Raw genomic sequence first — 13,648 nt, forward strand, 5'->3', positions numbered from 1 at the left:
AATCAGGTATGGAGGAAAATCCTGCACCCCTACAACCACCCCTATAACTAAGGTCAGGAATGATTGCACAACGCCAGTCCTCGAGGGCCCTGCTGATTTCTTGATTGGCAAGAGATTTCTGAACAAAATAATTTGGTCTGATATTATGAGACAAGGTCATAAGAAGACAGCCAGCCAACACTGCTGCCCTCCAGGACAGTAGTTGAGCATCCCTGTATGAGGCCATCAAATAGAAAAACTAACAGTCAATCATGGATCTCTCCATGTGCAGCTTCTCCATATTTGAGTGGTGTGATGTCACTTCCGCCTGCACTTGCCACAACACACCTAATCCAAAAGATGTGACAAGGTATGTTTTGGAGTTCATAGATGTACAGTATGTGTATACATGTCATCAAGTACATAGAGGAACAGGTAATAAGACAGGAACTGGACATTGTGTGTGTGTGTGTGTGTGTGTGTGTGTGTGTGTGTGTGTGTGTGTGTGTGTGTGTGTGTGTGTGTGTGTGTGTGTGTGTGTGTACATGAGCATGCGCATGAATGCCTGTGTGTGTGCTTTGGCGATATTCCATTTATACCGTATACCGGGGTATTTTGAAATACAAACGATATGATTTTCAATACCTCCCCAAAAATATATATTTAAAAAATGTGAGTTGGGGGCACATCCCCTCGCGGAGGCTGCGTGCTACGCCACTGCTTATAACTACAAATATAGCAGAACTATAAGAAATCAAAGATTATCAAATTATCAAGCCTTGGGTTCCAGCTATGCATTTGGTTTGCTAACTTGCTAACTAAGTGGCTAGATGTCAAGATCAAGCTTATTGCTTAGAACAGATACATGCAAACCCCCTCCTGGATCAAGATCCCTGTTGCCTAAATAGTTTTGTGTGGCAAAAAATAAAAAATAAAAATAGCGCTCCTTCGTATATACAGTATACCCCGGTATGGTACAGAAACGGCATGAAAATCTGGATACCGCCCAACCCTAGTGTGTGCATGCCTGTCTACATGCATGTGTGTGTGTGAGAGCAGCTCACCATGTTGAAGTTGGGGAAGAGGTTGAGGGGGGAGGAGGCGTTGACGTGGAGCGGCAGGAAGTGCTTGATGTCCAGCTGGGTCTGGAGGGGCCGTCCCGGGAGGGATAGGGAGGCCAGGAGGGGGTTGGCCTGGGACAGTGTACCTGTAGAGGGTGGGTGGAGGACATACAGATGCTGAAAATCCATTGTCTTCCAACAGGTGTTGTCAATTCTACCTGACATACTATCTGGCGTAAGACAATGGGCTAAGGCTAGAATTCTGTCACTGATAACTCTTTGCTGTATTGGCGGTGTCAACTGGAGGTGATCAACACACCTCCCAATCTACTTGGTAGACTGACTTCCTATCATCCTTGTGCACTCAAAGACTGACATCTTGTGGACATTTTCAATGGAAATTAATACAAAGCCACACCTCTACTTGAAATAAATTCTGACTGCCGTATAGGGATGAGAATTCAAAATTATTTTGCTATTCGAATAATATCATGACATTTATCCAGATAGTTGAAATACAAGTTGATTTCAGGGACCAGTGTGTGTGTGACAGTCAGAGAGAGAGAGAGAGAGAGAGAGAGAGAGAGAGAGAAGCCAAACCGACTCAAGCTAGTTAGACAAACTTGTTGCTGCAATAGGTTATATATCAAACCATCTGGAAGTGCTTGTCTTGACCGCATCAAATTGTTGTAAAGAAGCTACCTAGCTACAGTAGCCAGCAAATTTAGCTAAAGTAGTTAGGCTAATTGAGGCTATTTTGCACTTGCTGTCCTTGTCTACAACAACTCCATTCATATGAAACAACAGCCTACCTGTTGGGTGATCATTGTAGCCTACTTAATTCCTGAATTTTAAATCTCACTTAACGTCATTTACTACACATGGAGCCTCTGACTGTAGCGCTACTTCGATTGACCGATGTCTTTTTTATGGGGCGCAACCATAAAAACTGTCATAAAACAGTCATTTCATTTAGGGATGCACAATATATCGGTGAACATATCGGAATCGGACGATATTAGCTCGAACTGGCAACATTGGTATCGGCCGATGTCTAGTTTAACGCCGATGTGCAAAACCAATGTCAAAGCTGACGTGCATACCTATATAACGTGGGTACATGACGTAATGACGCTACGTAAAATGGTGCGCTACACGTGCAACACAGCATTCCTAACCTAGCCCACAATGTCTGCTGTGTGGATCGAGCAGTCAACAAGTCGAGCAGTCATTTGAAAGAACATTTCAGAGAGATAACTCAAAGGTGAAATCCATTAACGTCAAGATAATGGAATTCATTGCCCTTGACAATCAACCGTTCTCTGTCGTGGGTGATGTTGGACTTCACGACTGGTCGAGCACCGGTACACACAACCAAGTGCTCTATTTTTCAGATGTTGCCCTACCGGAGTTACACAGTAATATCGTCACTGCTATTAGCTTTGCGACATACTATGGAACGCCGTTTGTGTCTTTGCGTGTCAAAAAGGATACACGTCAAATAACACTATTTGACAATAACACTATTTGACGCGTTAAATAAGCTTTTAATTTGACACGTCAAATAACACAGTTCTATTATAGAATGTTGTGTGTTCTGGATTTTCACATGCAAGCCAAGCGCCACCATGACTATCAGTAGCACTGTCAAAGCTGTACAAAAAAGTCTGTAAACACAGGCCACGAATGATGTGTTTACAATACCATGTTGGTAATAAAGCATTACCGCAACTTCTGGGGTAGCTAGCTTTAGCTTGGTACCTAACTAGCATCAATACAACCAGCCTGAAAACAATGACCAGTAGAAACTGCAGTCATTTTCCTTATTTTTAGCAATGATTTAGGAATCCTTGTGAGTAAGTATTAGGTAGGTAGCCACTTGTTGTTCGCCTATTGAAATTGAACTTCAGTTCATGAAAATAAAAAACTAGCCAGATACTTAACCCTGTTGCCGAAAGCTAACATTATAAGCAGCCAGCAAGTGAGGCTCGACCGGACCAGGTTATGTGTTGTGAAGCTAGCCACAATCAGGATTAGGCACAATAGTGGAATTTGCAGTTTGCCTTCAAAATAAAAAATACCTCTTTAAAAGTGATGCAGAAGGTTACAATTGGTGGGATCATTCCATATTTAGACTAGATAATGTTAAACAAGTTTGAAATGTGAAGCAATGAAATGGGTTATCAGTCTACTCTGTGACACCCACAGAACACAACTGTGAAGAGTTTACGCAAATATTAGCTCTTATCGCGGGACTGTGACTGTGTGAAATCACCTCCCCAGTCAGCCGATTGTGTGTATTTATATTCATATTGCACTGTACAGCATTACCTAAGGATTGGGGTTCAATGAAATGGGGTATCAGTCTACACAATACCCAAACAATACCCAATGTCCTCCTCAGAGTTATCAGAGGAGAGAATGAAATGACTGAACAAATGAACAACGAAACAGCACAGTAAGTAAGTGAAAGAAATATGTTTTGATGATGTTTTACTGGTAATGGGGACATATGTAAATGCCAACAAAATAACTTTTTGGTCAGTGTGGTGTGTGTAACCTTTATTTAACTAGGCAAGTCAGTTAAGAACAAATTATTATATACAATGACCGCCTACCCCAGCCAAACCCGGACAACGCTGGGCCAATTGTGCGCCGCCCTATGGGACATTTTAAATATCAGTTATCGGTATCGGGTGTTTTTGGCCAGGAAAATATCGGATATCGGTATCGGCCAAAAATGTCATATTGGTGCATCACTAGTTTTCTTATAATTTTGAATGTAATGGTCTATCCTTGTTGGCTATGTAGCAATGTCACAGATCATTTGATTGCATTTTAGCCAAAGCCTTTAAAAGCCATTCTCTCAAAAAATAATACTCTCCCAGGTAATTGAATACTAACGTCTGTTCGGATATTAGAATAATCGAATACCCGTGCCCATCCCTACTGCCGTACTGAGTGCTTCAATCTACACATTTCTGTCCTTCTGCCACTAGAACATTCAATGTGCTAAATTGTCCAAAAATAACCCACATTTTTTAAGGATTAAGGACAGCACTTAATCCAAATCAAGTTTGGAGTACTGCAGCTTGGCACACACATTTCTATTGTGGTACAGCTATAAGAGATTGGTCAGCAGAGAGAGAGAGAGATGGAAGAGAGAGCGAGAGAGAGAGAGAGAGATAGAGAGAGAGAGAGAGAGAACGAGCGAGCGAGAGCAAATGGGGCTTAAATAGCCAATTATATTACTTTTGATCTTGATGGAGGTGAACACTTCCCCTGGAGATATTACCATCAGCACACATCAATAGCAATCAGGATCCATTAAATAGAATGTGTGTTTGTGCTTTTGTGCGTGCGTGTGTGTGTGATAAAGCAGAAACTAGGGGAACATTTTCACCTCCAACTGGGTGCTGTGCTAAGTTGTGACTTTTGGGGACCTTGACTCTCTCGTTCTTTCTATCTTCCTCTCTTTCTAACTCTCTCTCCTTCTAACTCTCTCTCCTCTATCTCTCCCTTCACTCTCTCTCATTCTCTGTTTCCCCTTTCTCTCCCCCGCTCTCTCTGTCACCCCATTCTCTCTCTCTCTCCCTCGCTGTCTCCCCCCCTCTCCCCTCCCCCTCTCTCTCACACAAATCTGCAATTGATCTCAATAATCTTTCAAGCATTAAGTCACAAAAAGTACCAGGCAAGAAATGTAATGTTTTGCTCCATAGAAGCAGATACAAACATCAACTGTGAGTGAATTTATATTTGGCTCAGAAAAATATTTTGGCTACAAGAATAGTTAGAGGTTTCATTTTTGTTGTTGTTTTATAACATATTTTGGCGTTCATTTGACACTTTTAACCACGCACTCAGTCTTTTGCAGTCTTTGTTTTCAACTGGTCAACTGTGCATTGAATCATGCTTTTTAATCTTACCATTATATTTGTTGTGTGTATGTCTGAAAGTATGTATATATATATATATATATATATATATATATATATATATATATATGCATTTTTTACACTACACAAGAGCCCTTCACGATCCATTGAATTGATGGTAAAACAGTTTTCCTCTTTCAACCCGGCTTCGACTTCCCCAGAGAAAGATACCATATTCATGGATGATAGGAGTGTAGATGCAATGATCCTTTTCATAGAGTGGGGATAAAAGCTTATGAGGCAGAGAAATGATGGCACACTGCAAACTGGAGGCTTAATCGCTATTATTTTGAGGATTAGTCTTTGGGTGACTCACCGTCCCAGTGTTTATCATTCTTTTGATGAGGAAAAGGGTAACAAGCCTTTCAATGCAGAGGATTGCACTGACAGCACCTCAGAAGAGTGTTTCAGAGCATCCCTTAGGACACACCATATTGTCGAACGTTCCCTTAAGAGTCTCACTAGGTCATTAACTAACGTTTTCATAGTAATGTTCCCGTGATGTGCAAGGAATGTTTCCAAGAGACCATTCCCTTAATGTAAAATAGAACTTACTCAGACCGTGGTTACCATGTTCTCATAACTTAAAATATGTATGTTCTAGACACGTTTCATTCCCCCCCAAAAATATGTAATTACAAATCATGTCTTGTTATTGTTGCCAAGCCAATCAAGTCTCTGATTGGTGAACCCCTGACCCAATCATAGCGCTTTGTCTGTTGGCAAGGTTTGGGATACTCTCACACCCAGTGCTTTAAACATAGTGTTTTCAACATATATATTTGAAATATTAGACATTTGTTAAGTTACTTTATTAACCGGAGCTGATAAAGCGCATGAGGGAGGGGCCATACTGTGAGTGAGTGACACGGGGAGCAGGGAGGAGAGATGGAGAGAGAGACAGCAACCAATCAAGCCTACTGGCGCTATAGTAGACTAATAGCTGCCATAGCTAGGTTATTTATCATAAAATGTGATCACATAGTACCTGTCTTGACTGCATCAAACCCGGAGAAGCTAGTTAAGCCAGCTAACTGTTAGGCTAATTGAGGTTGCAGTGCATGCACTTTCTCATTCTACATTTGCAAATAACAACAACTCCATTCTGAATATTAAGTAGCAGCCTACCTGTTGGCTCTAGGTTGTTATAGCCTATCCTTCTCCTTTAACTTTTAATTCTGTCATTTTAATTGCATCTTCCATTGATTAGATATCTCCTAACTATTGCCGCTTTAATGACTTATGATTGGCCAACAACAACAACAAGCTACACTCGCCATGCTCCACTCTCATGAAAAGCAAAAGCAGCAGCATAAATGATAAAATCTCTCTCTCTCTCTCTACTGCAGGAGTAAAGTTCCGATCTGTACGGGCCCTTCCGGACAAGTCAGTTAAAATTACATAAACCCGAGACCTGTGAAAATCATACCCAGACCCGTGACATTATTTAGAATTCTGTATCCGACCCGCTCGGATCTCAGATCGGGTATTCGGGTACTGGTGGATCCATGAAGACAAGTGCAATCAGATATTGCTTACATCCTTCAAGTTGCTTCATCTACATAAGTGCCTAGGGAGGAAGGGTTAGGGTTTCTTCTGGACGGGCCTAACTACTGTATACTGGCCCAATAAGCACATGCCTGGGTTCGAGACCCGCTAGGGAAGTCACCCTACTCTTACATTCTTAGCAATATACACTACTGTTCAAAAGTTTGGGGTCAATACCCCAAATACTTAGAAATGTCCTTGTTTTTGAAAGAAAAGCAAAAACACGTTGTCCATTAAAATAACATCACATTGATCAGAAATACAGTGTAGACATTGTTAATGTTGTAAATGACTATTATAGCTGGAAACGACTGATTTTTAATGGAATATCTACATAGGCCCATTATCAGCAACCATCACTCCTGTGTTCCAATGGCACGTTGTGTTAGCTAATCCAAGTTTATAATTTTAAAAGGCTAATTGATCGTTAGAAAACCCTTTTGCAATATCAGCACAGCTGAAAACTGTTATTCTGATTAAAGAAGCAATAAAACTGGCCTTCTTTAGACTAGTTGAGCATCTGGAGCATCAGCATTTGTGGGTTCGATTACAGCCCCAAAATGGCCAGAAACAAAGTACTTTCTCCTGAAACTCGTCAGTCTATTCTTGTTCTGAGAAATGAAAGCTATTCCATGCGAGAAATTGCCAAGAAACTGAGGATCTGGTACAGCACTGTGTACTACTCCCTTCACACAACAGCACAAACCGTCTCTAACCAGAATTGAAAGAGTTGTAGGAGGCCCCCTTGCACAACTGAGCAAGAGGACAAATACATTAGAGTGTCTAGTTTGAGAAACAGAATTCCTCAACTGGCAGCTTCATTAAATAGTACCCAAAACACCAGTCTCAACGTCAACAGTGAAGAGGCGACTCCGGGATGCTGGCCTTCTAGGCAGAGTTCCTCTGTCCAGTGTCTGTGTTATTTTGCCCATCTTAATCTTTTCTTTTTATTGGCCAGTCTGAGATATGGCTCTTTCTTTGCAACTCTGCCTAGAAGGCCAGTTTTCAGCTGTGCTAACATCATTGTAAAATGGTTTTCTAACAATCAATTAGCCTTTTAAAATGAGAAACTTGGATTAGCTAAAACAACGTGCCATTGGAACCCAGGAGTGATGGTTGCTGATAATGGGCCTCTGCAGATATTCCATTAAAAATCAGCCGTTTCCAATTGTCATCTACGACATTAAGAATGTCTACGCTGTTTTCTGATCAATTGGATGTCATTTTAATGGACAATTTTTTTTGCTTTTCTTTCAAAAAGAAGGACAAACCTTTGAACAGTAGTGTATGTTAATGCCATTATTTGGCAACAGTTACAACACACCTATCTGATCTAATGAAAATGAGTTTCTCAATGTCACGTTTGTTCTACATGGTAAATGTGTTGTTGATTTTAGAAAGACGACAAGGGTCTCTTTGATGCTCAGCTATATTGAATGAATAGATACTGACAATTTATGAGGTAGTGGAAATGTAGTACTACTTTGTGCTCAAGGGGAAACCCTACAGATTCACAACCTTTAATAAGAAACACATTTGAATTAGATCAGATAGTTGTAACTGTTGCCAAATAATGACATTGATATATTTAGCAAAGAATGTGATAGTAGGATGACTACCCTAGCAGGTCTCGGACCCAGGCCACCGGCACCAATGACAAACGCCCTAACCGCTGTCCCAATAAATGTACGTAGTTCTGTCATCGAGCTCTTCTTGTCTATTAATGTTCTGTAATATGTCATGTTTCCTGTTTTGGTGCGGTCCCCAGGAAGAGTAGTTGGTGCTTTTGCAACAGCTAATGGCAGATCCTAATAAAATACTCCTCTCATGAAACGTGTCTAGAACATTAGTATCTTATATTCTGAGAACATGGCAACCATGTACTGTGAATGCTTGGCGGAACGTTGATGGAATATTCTCCTGACACGGGCACAGCGGGAACTTTATATTTGTTATGTTCATAAATAGTCTCATCAACAGGAAAACGTCAGGTCACTCTTCCTTCACTATCAATTAACCACATTGCGGAATGTCAGTCACTTGTTGCCGTTGGACAATTGAGCCACATCAGAATAACGTGATTCCACCAGGCTTCCTAATATACCTATGGGCATAGCAGTTCAATAATCACCTTGCTCTCTTTCTCACCAATGGGGGTAAATCATGTATTTAAATGATTGCTTACCTCTTGTCTCGCACTTGCAGCAAAAGTTTACGCCCTCTCCCCTCTACCTCCCCACCGCCACCAGCTGAATACAGTATCTTACACCCAGCCAGTGGGGTACTGATGCCAGACGCCCATCAAAGGGCTATCTGCCATCCATGCGTCTGGCTCTGGGGTTCATCCCCCGGAGACGGGGCCATCCCCCACATCTATTTGAATAAATGTTCATATATACAAGTACATTTAGTCTCTCTTGTTCATTCAGTTAAGGCTGCCCTCAATTTAACTACCACCTGAGTGTGCACGGGGGCCTATGTCTATCCACTTGTTCTCATTTTGCACTCTTTTATAGAATCACATAGCAATCAAATATTTTTTAATCTTATTTTATTTTGGCCCTGTTGACGTTTAGGGTTCTCTCTTTGGCTTTGCTTTGGAGCTGAAGAGGCGGGAGACAGCTGCCCCTCACCACCTGAGCAGACCCAGGGCTTACACACACACACACACACACACACACACACACACACACACACACACACACACACACACACACACACACACACACACGGTTTCTGATTGGGCCATTGTGTCTGAATGTTGTGAGTGTGCTTAAGTATTCTCATAAAAACATATTTGACTCTAAAACCATCAAGGGTAGAAAACTTGTTATCTCGACACAGTTATCTCTCCATTTGCACAAATGATGCAGAATCATGGCTGAAAAAACAACACAATTAAATTGGAACGACTTTAGAGAGACGATTACGTACACTAAAGATTTAACACACCATTGTAACTAAGTCACGACACTCATCAACACTGGCTACTTCTAATAGTGCGAAACATACCGTTTCTCACATAATGAGCATTTTAAAAACATGCTTTTTCCCCCTCCAGTCTGTCACATTCCTTTTAGTGATATATTACAAAGTATTTATTTAGTCAAGGAATAAAAGCAATTACTGTACTATGTACTGTGCTTATGCAATAATGATGATGCTATTTGCTGCTTATAGACTAGGACAATAGGCTGACAGGGTGGGGGAGAGTTTTTAGTTTCCATTAGATAAGCAGGCTACCATCGACAGATACAGCAGAGCTAAACGAGAGAGTGAGAGGGTGGAGAGAGAGAGAGAGAGAGAGAGAGAGATCTTCCTTTTCTTGACAGCAAAAAAACACCTCTGTATTTGTCAATAACGACGTTTTTGTCCAGGCAAACTTTTTTTATTACTCTGTCACTGTCTATGCACGCACACATGCACACGCAAACATAAACACACAAACACACACACAGCAGCCCAACGGCTTAGTGAAAAAGTCTTCCTGCAGGGTAACATCCAGCCAAGTTCAGGCCTCCCATCGTAATCTGCCCTATTTTCGCTTATTACACTCTGAGCCCACTCTCACACTGGCATTTTAAAACATACAATGAATTGTTCAAGGTTAAATCCACTGCTGGTGTCCTTGAGTCACTGAACCAGCAGGGCATTCTGAAAGCCTATTTACTTTGGTTATCTACTGTATATGTAAAAGAGGGCAAAGCACTTCCAAATTTCCAAGTGCCAAATAAATACCATTCCTTTTGATGTAGTGGACATCTTAATGGCATCATTTTCTGGCTGTAAACTATTCTTCTGGTTAATAAGTCCTCAAATAACTAGATTACAACCAACTAGTCTTTTACAGCCAGGTAAATACAGTCCAGTGTCTATACAGGTCCACACTTTTCAGTGTTAAATGAACACACTGCTTAGTTTAAAGGCTTATTTGCATATTTCTCAGAGTGCCTTGTCTTTCGAGTGAATTGTAGAGTTTCCAAACCAAAACTGTATTTGATAGTTACAGAGACAGGGTTATTGCATTTATCAATTTTCGGTCACCAAGTGATATCTTAAGTGAATATGTTATCATAAAAATGTAGTCATTTAACACAATACAACACATATTTCATAAAGCCTAATGTTGAGGGAAAGTCACATCATGCTGGCTTGCAAAGTGATGTGTAATTCATGTTGGCATACAGCCCAAAACATTTAAACCGCAACCAGCATTCATAATGACTGCCGGATTGGGAAGATTAAGATGTGATACTACCTAAACCATCTAAACTGAAACAACCACTTTGGTAATGAGTGCAATAAGTCCAACTAGAAATGTGATTAGTTAAGAATAATGTACAGTGCATTCAGAAAGTATTCACACCCCTAGACTTTTTCCACATTTTGTTGGGTTTCAGCCAGAATAAGAAATATATTAATTTGAGATTTTTTTGTCACTGGCCTCCACACAATACCCCTTAATGTCAAAGTGGAATAATGTCTTTCAAATTATTATTATTTTTTTTACAAATTAATTAAAAATGAAAAGCTGAAATACCTTGAGTCAATAAGTATTCCCCTTTGTTATGGTGAACCAAATTAAGTTCAGGAGTAAAAATGTGCGTAACAAGTCACATAAGTTGCAGTCGAGCAGTACAAGAGGTTTTCCAATGCCTCGCAACTAAGGGCACCTATTGGCAGATGGGTAATTATTGTATTTTTTAAATCAGACACTGAATATCCGTTTGAGCATGGTGAAGTTATTAATTACACTTTGGATGATATATCAATATACCCAGGCACTACAAAGAGAATGGCTTACATCAACACCATTATCCCAGAAACCCTAGACCCTGTCACGCCATGATCTGTTTTACCTGTCCTTGTGCTTGCCTCCACCCCATCCAGGTGTCGCTCATCATCCCCGGTGTATTTATCCCTGTGTTTTCTGTCTGTCTGTGCCAGTTCGTCTTGTTTGCCAAGTCAACCAGCGTTTATCTCCTAGCTCCTATTTTTTTCCCAGTCTCTGTTTTTACTAGTCAGATCCACAGATGATGATCTCTATTGCACTCCACACTGCCCTTTCCCACCTGGACAAAAGGAACACCTATGTGAGAATGCTATTCATTGACTACAGCTCAGCGTTCAACACCATGGGGCCCACAAAGCTCATCACTAAGCTAAGTACCCTGGTGACTAAACACCTCCCTCCGCAACTGGATCCTGGACTTCCTGACGCGCCGCCCCCAGGTGATAAGGGTAGGTAACAACACATCCGCCGCGCTGATCCTCAACACGGGGGCCCCTCAGGGGTGCTGCATCCTCAGTCCCCTCCTGTATTCCTTGTTCAACCTGCACGGCCATTCACGACTCCAACACTATCATTAAGTTTGCAGATGACACAACAGTCGTAGGCCAGATCACCAACAACGATGAGACAGCCTATAGGGAGGAGGTCAGAGACCTGGCCGTGTGGTGCCAGGACAACAACCTCTCCCACAAAATGATCAAGACAAAGGAGATGATTGTGGACTACAGGAAAAAGAGGACCGAGCACACCTCCATTCTCATCGACGGCACTGTAGTGGAGCAGGTTGAGAGCTTCAAGTTCCTTGGTGTCCACATCACCAACAAACTAACATGGTCCAACCACACCAAGACAGTCGTGAAGAGGGCATGACAAAACCTATTCCCTCTCAGGAGACTGAAAATATTTGGTATGGGTCCCCAGATCCTCAAAATGTTCTACAGCTGCACCATCGAGAGCATCCTGACTGGTTGCATAACTGTCTGGTGTGGCAACTGCTCGGCCTCCGACTGCAAGGCATTACAGAATGTAGTGCGTACGGCCCAGTACATCACTGGGGCTAGTCATAGACTGTTCTCTCTGCTACCGCATGGCAAGCGGTACAGGAGCGCCAAGTCTAGGTCCAAGAGGCTTCTAAACAGCTTTTACCCTCAAACACATTCTACGTGTTTTTTCTATGTTTTCTATTTCTATGTGTTTGGCCTGGTATGGTTCCCAATCAGAGGTAGCCGTCAATCGTTGTCTCTGATTGAGAACCATACTTAGGTAGCCTTTTCCCAACTGTGTTTTGTGGGTAATAATTTTTCCGTGTGTGTTTGTGTGCACCTCGGTTGCGTCATGTTCTTTGCTATTTACCTGTTTGTTTTTTGGTTATTTCGGTTTCACTTTCATTAAAAGATGTGGAACTACATGCACGCTGCCCCTTGGTTGATTTATGACAGGGAGTTTGAGGATAGCGAGCGTGACAACTGGTACCCCTGTATATAGCTTCGCTATTGTTATTTTACTGCTGCTCTTTAATTATTTGTTACTTTTACTTCTTATTCATATTTATTTATTTTTAAAATGCATTGTTGGTTAGAGCTTGTAAGTAAGCATTTTGTAAGGTCTACACCTGTTGTATTTGATTTGATACGGGAGTCCTTCCTAACTCATTTGCCAGAGAGGAAGGAAGCCACTCAGGGATTTCACCATAAAGCCAATGGTGACTTTAAAACAGTTACAGAGTTTAATGGCCGTGATAGGAGAAAACTGAGGATGGATCAACAACATTGTAGTTACTCCACAATACTAAATTGACAGAGTGAAAAGAAAGAAGCCTGTACAGAATACAAATATTACAAAGCATGAATCCTGTTTGCAACAAGGCACTAAGGTAATACTGTAAAAAATGTGGAAAAGCAATTAACTTTTTGTCCTGAATACAAAGTGTTATGTTTGGGGCAAGTCCAGTACAACATATTAGTGAGTAGCTGTCACGAACCTCGCTGAAGAGGGTGCCTCTTCCTGTTCGGGCGGGGCTCGGCGGTCGTCGTCACCGGCCTATTAGCTGCCATCGATTCCTTTTTCCGTTTGTGTTGGTTATTGGTTAATTGGGTACACCTGTTTTGTATTAGGGTTTGTTCGTAGGGTATTTAAGGGCACTAGGCCCGCTGGGTATTTGTGCGGGCTTGTTAATTGTTACTCTATGTTTGATGGTGTGATTTGTTTTCATATCTTTATTCTCCGGTCTATTTTTGTCCTGTTGTTTTGGACTGGCAACTTATATACGCCCTGTGTGTTGGCGTGATCGTTTTGGTTGCACCGGTGAAATAAATTTGATAAACGACAGAACC

The 13,648-nt window shown here is 41.4% G+C and overlaps 1 protein-coding gene across 2 annotated transcripts in view; it reads right to left on the bottom strand.

Moving 5' to 3' along the window:
- LOC112223782 (zinc finger protein 385C-like) overlaps positions 1-13,648 on the bottom strand; it is a 139,663-nt gene that overhangs the window by 13,227 nt on the left and 112,788 nt on the right. For both annotated transcript variants that reach the window (XM_024386984.1, XM_024386985.2), the window contains one exon: positions 1,044-1,186. In XM_024386984.1, coding sequence (XP_024242752.1) covers positions 1,044-1,186 — 143 coding nt within the window. The remainder of the gene's footprint in view (positions 1-1,043; positions 1,187-13,648) is intronic.

This window comes from Oncorhynchus tshawytscha, linkage group LG24 (genome assembly GCF_018296145.1).
Source record: "Oncorhynchus tshawytscha isolate Ot180627B linkage group LG24, Otsh_v2.0, whole genome shotgun sequence".
Lineage (NCBI taxonomy): Eukaryota > Metazoa > Chordata > Actinopteri > Salmoniformes > Salmonidae > Oncorhynchus > Oncorhynchus tshawytscha.